We start from the raw sequence: 18,818 nt of genomic DNA, 5'->3' as shown, positions 1-18,818 counted from the left end.
GAATTGTATTGTAACTGCACTGTCTGCCCTCATGTTGTAAAGCGCTGTGCAAACTAGTAATGGCGCTATATAAATCCTATCACACCTAATCCTACAATAATAATACTCCCCCTGGCTTTCATGTATCTCCTGCTCATACACTGTACATGGGTAGCTCACACATACGATGTGTACAGCACACTAAACCCATCCATGACCCATCACGTCACCCTGTAAGCACGCCCTTTGCTGTTAGTGGGCGTGAATACGCATCATGTGATCCCGCCGTCACCTGACAGGGTCCCGTGCCTTGCCTCCTTCCTCTATTGACTCGCTATTACTAAGCCACACCGGGTGCTGTTGGGCCGTGACGTCACGTTAGTCATATGACTGGCGGCCGCTTGGGACTGTGCAGCAGCCGTAGGGTTCCGGGGAGTCGGAGCGGCCGCGTTCAGCAGCACTAAGCAGTCTACAGTCCTCCTGCCTCGGCGGCACCATGCTGGTCCTCATCAACAAGCTGCTGGACTGGTTCAAGTCCCTGTTCTGGAAGGAGGAGATGGAGCTGACGCTGGTCGGGTTGCAGTATTCGGGGAAGACCACCTTCGTCAACGTCATAGCGGTAAAGGACCATAGCCAGCTGTGCTTACCGTGCGGTGTGACTGCTAGGCCTGTATATGTCTTCTACTCCCATCCCTATAGAGAATGCCCATCCCCCCATTCCTCCCCCTTTGTGTGAGTGCTCAGTGCCAGGCTCTTCTTCCTTGTCTACCTACCTGAGCCCCACCTCCCAAGCTCTGTGCCCCTTCCTGTACACTGGGCTCCATTCACCACAGTGTGGGGACCAGCAACTCCAGGAGACCTTCCACTCCTCCCTTGTGATGGGGCTGTGCCTGGGCTCATTTAGTCTGGGGGATTTGGGCAATCATTTGTAATTGCCCGATCCTCCTGCAGGCTCCTCTGTGCTCCCAGCCCATGTCTCTGCAGACTCCTCTCCCCCATGCCCTGGCAGTCTAGGGTCACCGGATGTCATCTAGATGGATGCCAGGACCATAGCTCTGCATTGGACATGAGGGTACCATGGGACAGTCCACTGCTGGAGTGCTGTAGGGTCAGCGGATGGTCTGGTAAGTGTTTTACTGCCTGCCCTGGGGCAGCCCCACTGCAAGGGAGAATTTTTAGCCACATTTGTGGTGAACTCTGAATCCCAGAAATTCAGCAACTTTGCACAATGTACAAGCAACTCCTGAGTTGAGGGCATGTTACTTCCGGGACTTATTTCTATTACTCATATGTGACAGGTTTACCACAATCCTGGAATACCCACTCTGGCTGTCAGGGACGAGTAGTACCCACAGCAGCTATGCTCATCCCTCCCCTCTACTGCCCTTTCACAGAGGCCTTTGTAATTTGAATTAATTTGTATAATACAAAGGCTTCTGTGAATAGGCAGAAGGAAGGGCCAGGCGTAGTTCCAGGGACACTGCTCTTGAAGGAATTGAGACCACAGTGAGCAGCAATGGAGCTCTGGAAGTTATCTCCCTGGAGCACAATAAATCTGTTAAGATATGAAAATGGAGATTGCTCATCCCTCCCCTCTGCTGCCTATTCACAGAGGCCTTTGTAATTTGTGAATTAATCTGTATAATACAAAGGCTTCTGTGAATAGGCAGAAGGAAGGGCAAGGCGTAGTTCCAGGGACACACTCTTGAAGGAATTAAGACCACAGTGAGAAGCAATGAAGCTCTGGAAGTTATCTCCCTGGAGCACAATAAATCCGTTAGATATGAAAAATAGAGATAAGTCGAGGCGGTGGCAGGAACCTTATTAAACTTAATTTGTGGTATCCCTGCGGTTTTTACAAAGTAGATGTATTCCTGGAATTCAGCTTTAACCCCTTTGAGCCAGCGCTACCCTGGCCCTTTTAAGTTTTTAGGGAGGCGGGGTTTCTGATCATATGATCAGCAGAAACATGATCTAAAAGCTCCCAATCGCATACCACGATCAGAAGCTTTCCATTGACAAGTGTCTGATCGTGAGTGTCTAGATGCAGATGGCCATCATCCCTAATTAAGTACCAAGAAGCTTTCCGTTAGCCGCCGGTAACTGCGCCAAGGGTGTGCGCTCTCAGCCCAGCTGTATTTGCTCTAATGCACGCAAATATGCGCCTGCTCGGTGCCAAGGCCTATTCGCCGAGAGGCCGCATATTTGCGCGTGGCCGGTGCAAAGAAGCTAAAGGACGAGTTCACCTTTTTATAAAAAAAAAAAAATAAATGTGTACATTTTTGCAGGCCAAAAAAAATATGCAATAATAAATTTTAGAACTGAAGCCTAGACAGCATGGCACCTGGGATCAGAAGATCACAGGTGATTTGTTAGGATCCCGCAGACACTGCCTACAGCTTTGTTTCTCAGAGCTCTGTATAGGCTGTTGTTTTCAGAGCTGTAAGCAGTGTGACAGAACTATGGGTGTGCTGATCAGTTCATTGAAAATGCAAGTCTGCTGCGGTGGCAGGTGGTACCCGTAGTTTATTCATGCACAAGAATCTGACCACACAACTGGGGTTTCGAACCCCTGCCTGATTTTCACAGAGAGAGGTGGCAGGGGCTGGCACATGTTCCATCTTAAATATGTGTGTAACATGTTCCAAAGGTGAACTTACCATTTACCAAGAGAACTGCAGGAGATGCTTCAAGGAGTTCAAAGATTGTTTATAGTTCAGGAGTAATAACGCCACTTCTCCTTTCTCATGTATAGTGGTCTGTACACTTCCAAGGTAAATGTACATATAAAGTAGACCACATGCAATCTGTAAAGAGGAGCCTCGACCCCCCCCCCCCCCCCCCTTACCTAGTTTCCTGGGTATTCCATGTCCACCATTGCCCTGCTGTTATGTGCTAAAGGCTGCCGCACACGAGTTGCACGTTTCCATCTTCTTCCCTTATGTCATCAGGAGCTGGCTGTCTCTTCTGGGTCTTGAAGCTGACTCCCTAATGACACATGACAGCGCATGTGCAGTGTTCTACAGTACCCCTTGAAGCCTCCTGGGATGCGCAATGTAAGTTTCTCAGGAGGCTTTGGGTGGCTGGGGAATGCCGTTCTTGCCTAGGTGAGACAGGTAATAGAGCAAGTTGTGCAATCCCAAAAATACTATATCTGCAATTTAATTAAAGGATGGGGAAGGAGCAAGATTCTTTAAAGATGGACTTTAAAGCGGTGTTCCAGCCTCCCCCCCCCCCCCCTCCAAAAATGAAAAGTCAGCAGCTACACATACTGTAGCTACTAACTTTTTATATTAGTGCACTTACCTGTCCTGGAGTCCAGCGATGTTGGCACCACAGCCGATGTTTCCATCGGCAGTCGGGTGCTCCCGCTGCCATTGCCGGTCAGGGAACCTGGCAGTGAAGTCTTGCGGCTTCACGGGCGGGTCCCTACTGCGATTGGCTCAGTGGCGGAGGAGGGGTCCTTACTTCGCCACGGTGCCGTTCCTGGAAGTGGGGGAAGGGTACCTGTCAAAAACAGGTACCCGTTCCCTCTGAACAGTGCTAAATTTGGCACCAGAGGGGGGGAGGAAGCAAATGAGCGGAAGTTCCACATTTGGTTGGAACTCCGCTTTAAGTCTGAAAACGAATTCCTGTTAGATCACTTCAGGCTGTCATCTTTTGTAGGTATAGCTATGTAAAACCTTAAAGCGGTAGTATCCCGCATTTTGACACTTTTACCTACAGGTAAGCCTATAATAAGGCTTACCTGTAGGTACAAATAATATCTCCTAAACCGGCATGGTTTAGGAGATATTTACAGTGCATGCAGCCGCTCGCGCGAGCGGCGCATGTGCTCTGAAGGTCCGGGGGGACCTTCAATTAGTTTGCCGGGAGCTTGCCGGAAAATCACTCCCGCGCATGCGCGGGAGTGACGTCATCGCGGCTCCGGCCAATCATCGCGCCGGAGCCGTCTCTTCCGGCCAATCACCGCGCCGGAGCCGCCGAACCCAGAAGAGACGGCGAGGGATCATGGCAGCGCCTGCAGCGATGTCCGGGGGTCCATGTCAGGGCTTCGTTCTAAGGTAAGTTACACATAATGGGCTAGTATGCGATGCATACTAGCTCATTATGCCTTTGTCTTGCAGGTTTTTATTTTTTAGGATTTACAACCGCTTTAAAAGTGTCTATACTGTTTAAATACACTCACCCTGCTCTGCGCATGCTCAGTTGCTCTCCTTCTCTCCTTATTTAGAGACTGCTAAATTTGGAGAGGCCAATCTGCTGACAGCCTTAACATGAAATTAAACCATCCTATCCTTTACAGCCAAGGATGCTTCTTCTGTTTGATCTGCAACTGCCATAGGGCTGCACAATGTGATCAGTTATGACACCAGCCATTTAGTAGTTTGACAGTTTTGGTTGAAGACGCAAGCAAATGTTACAATTAGCAATCCCGGCATTCCAGGAATGTAACTGTTTTTTTTAAACTGTTAAATCAATGGGTTTAGTTCAGCTTTATGATTTACTGCTGTTCAGGGGCTCTGGGCATCAGCAAAATGGCCTCCTCCAGCAAGAAGAAACGGGAGCAATGCTGGAGGCAATTTACAGCTCACACTAGGTGTGGTAGCATAATGTGGAATGTATGTTCTTTACTAAAGAACATTATTTTTTATTAGGTTGTTATGGGTAAAGTTCTGCTTTAGAGAAGAAAAGGGAGTGAAGGTCTGCTTTAATAGTGCATTTTGGAAGTATCTTTTATTATGACACACCAAGCAGTGCAGTCAAAACATAAAAACATTTAGGGGTGTCTAGGGCAATGTGATGTATAAATATGGCCTGACTGCTTCAGTGTTTTCATGGTCTACCATATTCTTGCTGGTTTACATGTACACATGTGAAGATGGATCTAATGGCTTACTTCACTTCTGGGTCTTTTAAATATGGTTGTAGCATGAAACGGGGCCATATTCTCAACCCCTCCCAATCCTTAAACTGCCCCCCATATATCTGGGTGATGGGGTGCTTCTACCTGCAGCCTTCTGTCGGTTTTTGAATTTGACACTATTGTGCGTGGCTCTGCTCACATTATCCATTCACAGATCTGCCGCCACTCAGAGGGACTCAGAGCCTCAAAGGAGCACAAGTGTGGTGACGTTATGCTCTTGTAGTTTATTTCCTCCAACGCCATAATGGTACATCCATACCTCCAAATGGACCTGGGGCTTGAATATAAATCCTGCAGGAGCACCTTTCCTCTCTTGCACTGGAGTGTGTTTTGGAGAACTGCGTGGCCTGATTCTCAAACTAGGTCTTCTTTTTTTTTTTTTTGTGTTCTGATTGCAGGCAAAGGCTCTGGACAAGGTCCAGGTGCAACCACCCAAGAGGAAATGTGCAGTTTGCGGGGCAAAGCTAAGCTCCTCATGGAGTAAAGTGGTTAGCCGCATGTGCATGGACAGGTTAGCGGAAGATGACCCAGTATATCCTCTCAAAAGATGCTCACTTAAGTTAGAGATGAGCTTTACTCTTCCTTCAGTTCCTTCAAAACCCTGATTGACAAGATGCAGACTCCTACTCAGTCAGGTCTCAGATAGGACTGCCATTTTGGCTGGAGCTCTGCCACAGGGTGCAGGGAGTGAGGAACCAGAAGTGTAGACTAGGTCTCCCCATATCTGACAGGAAGAATCAGGATCAAGGGAAGAGTCTAAGGATGGGGAATCTGTCAGGGGCTCTAGGTACAAGTTATCACTAGAAGATGTTGATGATTTGATGTTGATGATTTGTTACAAGCTATCTGTCACGCTTGAAATTGAAGAGAAGATGCAATTGTCAAAGCATGATGTTATGTATGAAGGAATGCATAAGAAGGCCAGGGTTTTTCCTGTGCACAGCTCTCTTCTATATACAAATTAGAATGGGAGAATACTGAGAGGAAACCTTTTTTTTTTTTTTTTTTTCTTCCAAGCTACCTGAAAAGGTTTCCTTTTTGATAACACGGTGCAGCCTTGAAACGAGTATCTTAAGTTGGATGCGCCTCTCAAAAATTTCCATAAAATATGGATCTAGCCTTTGATGACAAGGGTACCCTTAGAGACCCCATGGATAAGAGGGGGATATCCTTTTACACAGGGCCTGGGAGGCATCCATTATGGGTCTTACATGGGCTTAAGCGTCTACTTGTGTAGCCAGAAACCATGAGTTCTGGCTTGCACAGATACAGACTCTGCTGTCTGCCGGGACAGCAAGGGACCAGATCATTACATTTTTTCCAGGCAGTAGGTTTTCTGGCTGATTCCTCGGGTGAGTCGATTAGGATGGCAGCTAGGATCTTGGCTTTGATTAGTTCGGCCAGAAGAAATCTCTGGCTTAAGACATGGTCAGCAGACTCCTCTTCTAAGTTGCATCTGTGTGGTCTTCCCCTAGTGGGTGACTATCTTTTTGGCCCCGGGTTACAAGAAGCTCTGGAGCATACGGCTGACAGAAAGTTGTTCCCAGAAAAGAAAAAGAATCCTTCTCCCTGAAAATGGGTTTTGGGGGCAGGCAACAGGTTCCACGAGAGGAGGCCAGACCCAAGAAGCCTTGGACAGGCCTCAAAGGCAGAGGTGGGGAGGGGTGATCTTATTTAACCCTCCTCCACAGCCCACCAAACTTCAATGACTCCTGTCGCAGAGTGGGAGGACTATTAAGTGCCTTCCTCCCAGAGTGGACAGGGATCATCATCACTTCAAGCCCTTTTATTTTGGATCTGGCGACTAGACTGGAATTTGATTCCCAGCCGCCAGATTGTTAGCACCAGCCTGCCTAGAGATTGAGTAAAAGCAACTGCCTTGGGTCTCCAAATAGGAGACTTGGTAGATCAGAACGTTCTGGTTGCGAGGGCAGGGGTTTTTACTCCCGTATCTTTGTGTTAAAAAAGGCCTTGGGGAAATGCCGCCTGATATTGATCCTTCGTTCTCTAAATCACTTGATCAAATACAAACTCTTTTGCATATAATCAATATTTTTCCATACAGTATCTGCTTTACCCAGGGTGCTTTATGGCAGCGCTGGACTTAAGGATCCCCACTTGCACATCCCTATTGACCCAGCATACGAAAAGATTTTACGACTAGCTGTAAAATTGGGATCAGAGATCCGTAATTTTCAGTTCCAAGTAGGGATGCACCGATCCGATATTCGAATCGGATATCGGCGCCGATATGGCCATTTTTGATGGATCGGTAACCTTGACCGATCCACTGGCCGATCCTGTTTTTGCTGAGTAACGGCTCAGCCATCCCTTACTGGGTGCAGTAGTATTATGGGATGGGAGCCGCTACTTCCTGTATAGGTCCGGCTCACAGGCGGAGTGATATCAGATGCACTCCGCCTGTGAATGGAGGAACCACACACATGCGCAGCGGCTTTGCTCTGTACTGCAGCTGCTTGCTTTGTGTGTAGCTCCGGATCGGTATCAGCGATTTCACAACGCCAGATATCGGTATCGGATCCAAAAAAGTCGGATTGGTGCATCCCTAGTTCCAAGCGCTGCCCTTCATTCCCACGCATCTTTACAAAGGTCCTGGAGGAAGCGTTGGCCTAGTTAAGACAAAACTTTATTATGATCATCCTCTACCTGGACATCCTTCTAGTAGTGGCAGTCGCATCAGAAACTAGACGGGTCTCCAAGTTCTTTGAAGGTATGATTCCCTCCAAGGTAAAGAGAACCGTGTGGTGGTGGAGGTTGCCACTTCACCTGGCCTAGGGCTGGACTGGGAAATTCCAATATCTCATAACGACGGATGCAAGCTCTTATGAATGGGAAGCCCATCTACACAATGAGATAGCGCAGGGAGAATAGTCCCCAGGGGAAGCAAGAGCATCCTCAAATCAAAGAGAGCTTCTGGCAGTGCAGAGGGCCTTAGCGGTTTTTCATGCAGAGGTCAGTGGTCACCATCTGCAGATTTGATCCGACAAATTGCAACAGTAGCGTACCTCAACAAACTGGGTTACAAGAAGTTAGACTTTACAATTCACAGCCCAAAAGATTTTATCTTGGGCCGTGGTGAATCTAGCCTCCATTTCAGCACTTCATCTGAAAGGAACTCAGGATTGTTTGGCAGATTACCTCAGCTGCTACCATGTGTTTCGGGACAATTGGTCCCTCAACCCGGAAATTTTTACTGAGATTGCTAGCAGGTGGGGTTCCCTGGAGATGGACCTGTTTGCAGCCCAAACTAACAGCAAGACAGATGATTTTTTTTTTTTTTTTCCCCTGAATCCAAGGGATCAGTCTCTAGGGATCAACGCTTTTAGGAATCCCTGGTCATTCAGCCTTTGCTAAAGCCTTCCCTCTTATCAGACTAATCCCAAAAGTTCTTTGGAAGTTTCTTCTGGAAAGAACCAATTTGATCCTGATAGCCCCCTTTTGGTCCAGAAGGCCATGGTTTTCACTCCTGCAGGCCCTAGCCTCAAAACCTCCAGTGACTCTCCCTATGAGACAGGACCTGTTGTCCGGTATCCCATCCTCAGGTGGCATCTTTAAACTTAACAGCTTGGTATCTGAAGAGCAGTTACTAAGCCCCAGGGGTTCTCGAACAAGGTTGTCAAGACCCTAGTTAATTTGCGGAAGCCTGTCGAAAGAGCTTTATACTCCAGAATTTGGAAGAAATGGAACTCTTGGTTGTCTGAAAATTGAAGATTTTCTCCCAATGTTCCATCTATTCTTGAATTTTTTCAAGATGGTGCTGACAAGGGTATATCCCCTAGTATTTTAAAGGTTCAGGCTGCAGTAGAGCTGCACGATTAATCGTATGAAAATCACAATCTCGATTCACCCCCCCTGACGATCTAAACCTAACATTTGCTGATTCTTTGCATAGCAGAGAGAACAGCTGTGAAAAAAAAAAAAAAAGCCTCCAGGCAAATGCCTATCAGCATTAAAGTCTCCCAGTAACTATAAACAAAAATGATTACATTGTATCTTTTCCTTCCCTCTGCCAGGGAGAAAGGAAGTTTAAACTCTTAAAGACTAGACCTTTCTCTGACACTTGTTGCTTGCAAGTTAAAATCAGTTTTTTTTTTTGCTAGTAAAGTACTTAGAACCCCCAAACATTTTATATATTTTTTTAGCAGAGACCCTACAGAATAAAATGGCGATTGTTGTAATATTTTATGTCACACTGTATTTGCGCAGCAGTCTTTCAAACGCAATTAATAGACTTTAATGAATAAAAAAAAAAAACGTAACAGTAAAGTTATCCCAATTTTTTTTTTTTGTTACACAGAGAATCGTGAGAGAATCGATCTTTATTCCAAGCTAAAAAATCGTGATTCTCATTTTGGCCAGAATCGTGCAGCTCTAGGCTGCAGCCATTAGTGTTTTCCTCAAGTACTCCCTTTTTGGAAAAGCCTGGGTCAGCCAATTGCGGGCTCTCTCAATTGGGGTTTTCCCAAAGGTAGCCACTTCCTTTCATAGAGCACAGGATACTGTGCTATTTACCGTTTTGTAATCTTCCTAAAAATGAGAGGGATTTTTCTATTGTCCATTGACAGACGCAGCTCCATATCTTCTTAGACCATAGGGTTATGCTCCTCCCATCAGGACTAGGACACTAGGCAGGAAAAAGCTTTACCACGCCTATGTGGGCTGTCCCTGCAGGCATAACCCCACACACTCTGCTACAGCTTCCAGTTTGTTTCTGTAATTTTTTTTTTTTTTAAGAGTTCCTGGAGAACTACAAGCAGCAGCTGGCTGAGGTTTCGGACTGGATAATCTAGATCCTTAAGGTCTCCTATCCTGGTCAGCGAGCGTGAGCAGGTTATAGTCCAGCACTAGGCCTCGCCATGAAAGAGCCCCAAAGGATGGGGACGAGCCCACGAGTGGACCGTCTCGCTGGGAAATAAAGACCTGGAACGCCCTGAGTTGCAATGTACCCCCTGGCTGGCAGCATCCCCCACCCCGGGTAGGAGGTCTGTTTGGATTGGTGCCCACCTTGTACCGTGGTATGGTTAGTAATGCTGTCCCCCCCACTCCTCTAGCAGTCTCAGGGTTTTTGTGCTCATTATTTTCCATTGACATGTATGGGCAGCCATTTTCTGTTAGTTCCCCATAGGAATGCATAGGGCGGCCATTTTCTTGTGGTCCAGTTCGCTGGACAGGCAGCAGGCATAGCACAGTTTAATCTAGCAATGACCCAGGCATTTCTTCTGTTTCCATTTGTGTGTTTCATGTGTCAGAACATTTTTGCTTTCTGTTTCACAGAACGTTTCCAGCAAGCCTCCTGAGAGGTTGGGTAATGTTTTTGGGGTCCCCTGTAGGTTTTCCCTACTCACTCTGTACTGGATTGGGATTTGTGATAACGCTAGTGCGGTGCTAAGTTCGCGATTTGCAATCTTTTTAAAGTGACACTGCAATATTTTTAATCAGTGAAAAGTGGAGTCCCAGGACAGTGTTTCACCTGCAGACCCCCTCAGTGTGGCTGCAGAGCCCTCTGGGTCACAGTCTGTCTGCTTTTACAGCAGTTCTTGAAAGCCTGGTGTCAAAGGTAGATTTTGTGTTCAAACGTATTGATAGCCGCAAACATCCACCTTCACCTGCATTGGTGGTATCCTCAGATTCTGTTCTGAGGCAGATATGGCCGCCACCGATGCCCCCCATCCTGATGGATCTGTGTCCTTGCATTCTGATGGTGGAAGCACTCCGTTCCATGCGGGAAACTTTAAAAATGGCAGAGGAATCTACAGTGTCGGGTACGCAGGTGTCTTTTGGCTTCTGCAAAGCCCAGAAGTTAGACAAGGTGTTTCCTTGTCTGGAGCATTTTGATATTGTAAATGAACAATGGCGGCGCATCAAGAACATGATAGTGGTGCCCTAGCGCTTTAAACGCTGTTACCCCTTTGCAAAGGCGGTTTCCACTCGATAGACCGTGCCACCGAAGGTGTATCACCAGGTTTCCAGATTTAAATAAGTCTCTACTGTAGTTCAGGTGGAGGAATCCCCGGCTTTTACCGACTCCGTGCATAGATGGGTGGAGTCTCTGTCCTGCCATCTACACCTCTTGGCGGGTTCCCTACTCGAAAACCAATTTTTCTGAACGTACTGGTGTCAGACACTGTCACTGAATGGAAAAAGTTACCTAAGGGGAACTTAGAATCTGAATAGATTCCTCCAGCTCTGATTGAGCTCCTGAACTAGATGGCTCAAGCCCTTGTTTTCGTGTGATGCGTCCTTACATGCGGCCCCACCCCTAGTGGCCAGGGTGTCTGCAGTGGGGATTTCCATTAGACGCATGGTGTGGTTAAAAAGCTGGTCGGCGGACCAGGCTACAAAGTAAGCCTTGACGGACCTACCCTTTACGGGAGAGAGGTTGTTTGGATCTTCTCTGGATGAACTGATCAAAGGGCTTACGGGTGGGAAAATTACTCTTCTCCCTCAATCATCTAAAGGCAAAGCGCCACGTCATAAGCGGGGGGCCTTCCTTCACTGCTCATAGGCAGCTTTTTCTTACCTCCAGGTCGCAAGAAAAAGGAAAGCCATTCAGGTCCTCTGGGGGTTCCAAGAAGCCATGGTCAGGTAAATCCAAAACCGGCCAGTCTGGTTCTGCAGACAAATCTTTGTCTGCATGAAGGGGTGCCCTCACCCGCTTCTGGGGTGGGGGGACGTCTTCGCTTCTTTCCGGAGCCATGGACTTCCCTGATTCAGGACAAATGGGTTCGCAAACTGATCTGATCAGGGTACAAGATCGAATTCTGGTCTCGACCGTCGGACAGGTTCTTTCCCCCCTCCAATCTCCAGACCAGTTAAGGGATCTACAAGAGGCGGTACAAGTTCTGCTTGCACAAAGAGTGATTGTGCCAGTTGCCTCTCAAACGCTTTCAAGGTTTTTATCAAACCTGTTTACTGTGCCCAGAAAAGATGGCAAGGTGCGTCCAATTCTGGATCTCAAGGCTCTGAACCGCATTGTGTGGGTACAGTGTTTCGGATGGAATCCATTCGCACGGTAGTGGCGTCCCTGCACCTGGGAGACTTCTTGGCCTCCATAGATATCAAGAACGCATATCTACACATCCCTATCTACGCTGGGCATCAGCGATTTCTTCGCTTTGCCGTTGCAGAAGAGCATTATCAATTTGTGGCGTTACCCTTTGGTCTTGCCTCCGCAACCAGGTTTTTTTTTTTTTTTTACTAAGTACTGGCCCTGGTGTTGGCATTACTGCTCCAACGGGGGATTGTGGTACTGGGGTACCTGGATGATCTCCTTTTGAGAGCGGACTCTCATGCAGCCCTGTTGGGTGATCTGCCGCTCACTGTCGGAACTCTGCAAGAGTTTGGGTGGAATATCAATTTCAAGAAATCCACCCTGATACCCTCTTTGAGGCTGGACTATCTGGGCCTGACTCTGGATTCCGCTTTGGCAAGGGTCTTTCTTCCCCCGGCCAAGCTACAGAAGTTGCATGGGGGGATTTGGTTGCTGTTGGCAAACAATCTGTCCTCTCTGCGGATTTGCATGCGGGCTTTGGGTCTGTTGGTATCAACCTTCTGAGGCGGTTCCATTACCTCAGTTTCACATGAGACCTTTACAAAGGGAGATTCTTGTCAAATGGAACAAGGATCCTGATTTGGTTAAGCCACAACAGTCTGCTCTGTTTGTGGCTTCAGTAGCTGGCGCTGTGCCAGGGCAAGTCTTTCCTGCCGTTTTGGACGGTGGGGACTATGGACGCCAGCCTGTCGGGCTGCTGGGACAGCTCTGTGCCCAGGGAACCTGGACAGAAGAGTCAAAAATACCGATCAATGTTTCGGAGCTTAGAGCAATAAAGCTGCGTCTGAGCTACTGGACTACTCTCCTGCGAGATTGAATCCGAATCAGACAACGCCACAGCTGTGACTTGCATCAATCATCAGGGTGGCGCCAAAGAAGTGACCGAGATTCTGGTTTGGGCAGAAGTTTGTTCCGGCCCTTTTTTTTTTGCTGTGCACATTCCATGTATGTGGAACTGGCAAGCGGATTACCTGAGTCGTCAGGTGTTGGATCAAGGGGAATGGTCTCCATCTTGAGGTGTGTTTTTTTTTTTTTTTACTCCCGTGTCCAGTGTGGGACACCCGAGGTCGATCTATTTGCTTCTCATCTCAACAAGAAGGTTGAGGTTTGTAGCCAGGTCTCGGGATCCTTTGGCCGATGCCACAGATGCACTGGTGGCTCCTTGAGGTTGGGATCCTCCGCTGAAACTCCTGCCGAGGCTTCAACGCAGGATAGAGGTGGAAGGGATTCCGGTTGTTCTGGTGGCCCCAGACTGGCCTCGTCGGTGTTGGTATGCAGACCTAGTAAGGTTGGTCGCCGATGCTCCTTGGGAGACTTCCTCTGAGGGAGGATCTGCTGTCTCAAGGGCCGATCTTCCATTCTGCTTTACAGTCGCTGGCTTTAATGGCTTGGCTGTTGAAAGCCAGATGTTGAGAGATGGGGGTCTTTCTGACTCTTCCTACACTCTTGAAGGCCTGGAAGTCGACTGCCAGTAAGCTCTATCATCGTACATGGAAATCATACATTTCATGGAGTGAATCGCGCACCCTCGCTTGTTTTCAGTAGCTAGGGTTTTGACCTTTCTGCAAAAAGGGATTGAACAGCGGTTGGCTTTGGGCACAATCAAAAGCCAAGTGTCGGTTTTGGCTATATATTTCCAACGCCCGTTGGCTATGAATGCCTTGATTCGCACTTTCATTGAGGGAGTATGCCATTTGACTCCTCAGACTCTCCCTGCTACCTCCATGGGATCTTAATTTGGTATTAATCTGTTCTTCAAAAACCTCCCTTTGAGAACATTGGGGAGATTTCTCTGCTTGCTTTGTCTCAGAAGGTTGCATTTTTGGTGGCTATCACTTCTGCCCGCATAGTGTCTGTCTGAATTGGCGGCGTTGTCCTGCTGCTCCCCTTATTTGGTGGTCCACAGAGATAAGGTGGTACTCCAACCTAATCAGTCTTTTTTTCCTAAGGTATGGTTTCTGATTTTCATTTGACTGAAGACATTGTGCTGCCTTCACTCTGTCCCCAAGCAAATTGCCTTGCATTCTTTGGATTTGGTTTGGGCGATCAGGGTTTTACCTGGCAGCTACTGAATCTTTCTGAAAATCAGATGCTCTTTTTGTCCTTTACCAAGGGACCTCGTAAAGGATTGGCTGTGTCTGCTGCAACCATATCCATATGAATCAGGCAGATGGTGGTTGAGACTTATTCATTAAAGGGTCAGGTTCCTCCTTTCCTTGTGAAGGTGCAGTCTACTAGGGCGCTGAGTGCCTCTTGGGCTTTTCTTCATCGGGCGTCAGTGATGTGAGTTTTCAAGGCGGCAAGTTGGTAGTCTGTGCATACATTTACATAATTCTACAGAGTAGAGGTGTTGGCATCCCCAGATGCCTCTTTTGGTTGCAAGGTTTTGCAGGCTGCTGTTTTAAAAGAGAACCTTTTTTGTTCTCTCTAAGCGTGTGTGTGTTGAGCTCCATGTTACCAGGTTGGCTACTTTGGGGGGGAATTACGTTCTTCTTTGCGTTGTTGTTTCCACCCCCTCATGCATATACTGCTTTGGGACGTCCCTATGGTCTAAGAAGATATGGAGCTGCGTTTTGTCAATGGACGATAGACAACTGGATTTTTTGTACTTGCTGTAAAATCCCTTTGAAGTCCATTGACAGACGCAGCACCAGCCCCCTCCCCTCTAATTTTGAGTGAAATTTTTTTTTTTTTTTTGTCTCCTAAACACTGCTTGCAATGAAACTGGAAGCTGTAGCAGAGTGTGTGGGGTTATGCCTGCAGGGACAGCCCCCATAGGCGTGGTAAAGCTTGTTCCTGCCTAGTGTCCTATCCCTGATGCGAGGAGCATAACCCTATAGTCCAAAAAGATATGGAGCTGCATCTGTCAATGGACTTCAGAGAAAAGGATTTTACAGTAAGTACAAAAATCCAGGTTTTTTTTGGGGGGGATTTTGGAAGGGTTCTTCTCGCATACCTAGAGGTTACCAAAACCTTTAGGAAATCCTAAGGCCTTTTTTTGTACTTTTTTTCAGGGACACACACGGGTAATGGAGCCTCTAAGGTCACCATAGCCAGGTGGATGAAGCAGATAATTGCTGACGCCTATAGAGTTATGAATGTCTCTGCCATTTGTCAATGCGTATTTAACAAGAGCCTTATCCGAGTCCTGGGCTGGAGCCTCACCGAAACAAATATAAGGCGGCCACCTGGTCTAATTTTTCTACCTTTTGTCAACGTTATCGCCTGGACCTACCCTCTCCCCAGGAGCAGGCGTTTGGTCAAAAGGTCCTCCAGGCAGCAGTCCCTCCCTAGACTGGTAAGTTCTTGCTCATTGGCTGTCCTGGAAGACGACTTGAGAAAAGCTGAGTTAGACTTACCTGTAGCTCTTCCAGGACAGCCAGATTCCCACCTGGTGATGCCTTATAATATTAATTCTACATATGTTTTGCATAGATGTCCCACAGTTCTTGAGAAATACTGAATGGGGGGGGGGGGGGGGCGCCAAGAGGACCGCTTTTTATCTGGTGGGGTTAATGTGTTTCCTGTCCTGGTAGGAGGAGCCCTACTCTATTTGCCCACTCTTTGCAAAAACACTCCAAATCTTTAGATTGCAGGGGCATCTCCTGTGCACAGCCCTCCTCAGATCACCCCACAGATTTTCAATCGGATTCAGGTCTGAACTCTGGCTGGGCCATTCCAAAACTTTAATCTTCTGCTGAAGCCATTCCTTTGTTGATTTGGATGTATGCTTTGGGTCATTGTCATGCTGAAATATGAAGTTCCTCTTCACGTACAGCCTTCTAGCAGAAGCCTGAAGGTTTTGTGCCAATATTGACTGGTGTTTGGAACTTTTCATAATTCCCTCTACCTTGACTAAGGTTGTTCCAGCTGAAGAAATCAGCCCCCGAAGCATGATGCTGCCACCAACATGCTTCCCTGTGGTGGTCTTTTGGTGGTGATCCGTGTTTTTGCACCAAACCTCTCTTTTGGATTTCTGGCCAAAAAGTTCAACCTTGGTTTCATCGGACCATAACACATTTTCCCACGTGCTTTTGGGAGACTTCAGATGTTTTGTTTTTTTTCAAAATTTAGCATGTCTTGGGATGTTTCTCTTAGTAAGAAAAGGCTTTTATCTTGCCACTCTACCCCATAGCCCAGACATATGAAGAATACGGGAGATTTTTGTCACCACGCAGCCAGTACTTGCCAGATATTCCTGCAGCTCCTTTTTGTTGCTGTAGGCTTCTTGGCAGCCTCCCTGACCAGTTTTTCTTCTTGTCTTTTCATCAATTTAGGAGGGACGTACAGATTTTGGTTATGTCACGGTTGTGCCATATTTTCTCCACTTGATGACTGTGTTCCATGGTATATCTAATGCCTTGGAAATTCTTTTGTACCCTTCTCCTGACTGATACCTTTAACCATGAAATGATCTATATCACACAAGTGAATACTCCCCTCCACATTTTTGTAAATATTTTGTCTTTTCATGTGACAACACTGAAGAAATGACACTTTACATTGTAGCAAAGTAGTGAGTGTACAGCTTGCAAAACTGTGTCCATTTGCTGTCCCCTCAAAATAACTCAACAACACACCGCTGTTGGGCCCCGTTCACATTGCAGCGACCCGACTTTGCCGGGCGACCTCACAGGTCGCGGCGCGCTGCTCGCCCCGCGACCTCGGAGCGGCCGGCACGGACTTCATAACATTGAAGTCTATGCAGGTCGCTCCGGGTCGCCCCAAAGAAGCTCCGGACCCTTTTTCTAAGTCGGAGCGACTTGTGTCGCTGCTATTAGAACGGGTCCATAGCTTCTGTATGGCAGGCGACCTGTGAGGCGACCAGGTCTCCTCACAGGTCGCCCCAGTGTGAACGGGGGCTGAATGTCTAAACCGCTGGCAACAAAAGTGAGTACATCCCTAAGTGCAAATGCCCAAATTGGGCCCAAAGTGTCAAAGTTTTTGTGTGGCCACCATTATTTTCCAGCACTATCTTAACCCCCCCCCTTGGGCATGGAGTTCACCAGAGCTGTACAGATTGCCACTTGAGTCCTCTTCCACTCCTTCATGATGACATCACAGAGCTGGTGGATGTTAGACCTTGCACTTCTCCACCTTCCGTTTTGAGAATGCCCCACAGATGCTCAATAGGGTTTAGGTCTGGAGACATGCTCGACAAGTCCATCGCCTTTACCCTCAGCTTCTTTAGCAAGGCAGTGGTCGTCTTGGAGGTGTGTTTGGGGTCATTATGTTGGAATGGTAAAGGGAGGATGACCAGCGCTATGGATTAAAGATATATGAGGGGACAGATAGATAAATAGAAGGTGTGAGCTGCCACCAATCAACCCTTAAGTGCAAGGGTGAAAGTGAAATGTATAATGTGGCGATTGGTATCGGCGCTACCTTACAGTATAAAAACGTGACTACCCCAAAGTGTAGGTGAAGATATATAAGGGTGTCAGCAGAAAATGTTTATTTGTGAGGAAATTAAATGAGATAATACGTGTGTGTTTATTAAGTTTCAAATAAAAAACAAATATAGTGATACATGTGCAATATGCATATCAAAAACGGTGGAAAAAAATATATAATGGGGGGAGGGGGGGGGGAGGGTGTTCCCACAACCACAAGTGTTATATCAGGTATATACTTATTCCTGATATATTTGTGCCACACAAGTATTGAAAAATAAACAGGTGCTGCTGTGCAGAGTTCGAAAATGACCACAACCACAAGTGTTATATCAGGACTTCCCTGATATATGTGCCACACATGTGCTAACAATAGGCAAAAGCTGCTGTGCAGAGTCCAAAGAGTCCACTAGGTGGCGTCTGCAATACGACCTGTGTAGCTGTATGGGGGGTCTCTTCTCCGTATTTGGGGGAGCACTTCCGAGCCGGTGGTCTGGTGCCCTAAATGCTCATAACGAAAGAAGGCCCCAAAGTGAATAGATAATCCATACAATAGCGGCAAAAAAGCGCAGTACACTCACTGTTAAGATGATCTGGATCAGAGTAGACAAAAACAGTCCGCGCCGGGATGCTTCCGCGTTCCACGGCCGACAACCGGAAGTGACGTTGCACGTTCTAGACTCCGCCCTACGCGTTTCGTCAGAGGGACGTCAACTGGAGCGGCCACTCCAGTTGACGTCCCTCTGACGAAACGCGTAGGGCGGAGTCTAGAACGTGCAACGTCACTTCCGGTTGTCGGCCGTGGAACGCGGAAGCATCCCGGCGCGGACTGTTTTTGTCTACTCTGATCCAGATCATCTTAACAGTGAGTGTACTGCGCTTTTTTGCCGCTATTGTATGAATTATGTATTCACTTTGGGGCCTTCTTTCGTTATGAGCATTTAGGGCACCAGACCACCGGCTCGGAAGTGCTCCCCCAAATACGGAGAAGAGACCCCCCATACAGCTACACAGGTCGTATTGCAGACGCCACCTAGTGGACTCTTTGGACTCTGCACAGCAGCTTTTGCCTATTGTTAGCACATGTGTGGCACATATATCAGGGAAGTCCTGATATAACACTTGTGGTTGTGGTCATTTTCGAACTCTGCACAGCAGCACCTGTTTATTTTTCAATACTTGTGTGGCACAAATATATCAGGAATAAGTATATACCTGATATAACACTTGTGGTTGTGGTCATTTTCGAACTCTGCACAGCAGCACCTGTTTATTTTTCAATACTTGTGTGGCACAAATATATCAGGAATAAGTATATACCTGATATAACACTTGTGGTTGTGGGAACACCCTCCCCCCCCCCCTCCCCCCATTATATATTTTTTTCCACCGTTTTTGATATGCATATTGCACATGTATCACTATATTTGTTTTTTATTTGAAACTT

At 47.3% G+C, this 18,818-nt stretch overlaps 1 protein-coding gene across 1 annotated transcript in view; it reads left to right on the top strand.

Annotated features, from left to right (window-relative positions):
- Positions 1 to 267: 267 nt before the first annotated feature.
- Positions 268 to 18,818, top strand: part of LOC309551944 (ADP-ribosylation factor-like protein 8B-A) — an 80,409-nt gene continuing 61,858 nt past the window's right edge. The window contains exon 1 of the mRNA XM_082252675.1: positions 268 to 598. Coding sequence (XP_082108801.1) covers positions 476 to 598 — 123 coding nt within the window. The 5' untranslated portion in view covers positions 268 to 475. The remainder of the gene's footprint in view (positions 599 to 18,818) is intronic.

Source organism: Pelophylax lessonae (assembly GCF_965119305.1).
Source record: "Pelophylax lessonae genome assembly, chromosome: 4".
NCBI classification, from domain to species: Eukaryota; Metazoa; Chordata; class Amphibia; order Anura; family Ranidae; genus Pelophylax; species Pelophylax lessonae.
This window is presented reverse-complemented; position numbering and strand designations above follow the sequence as displayed.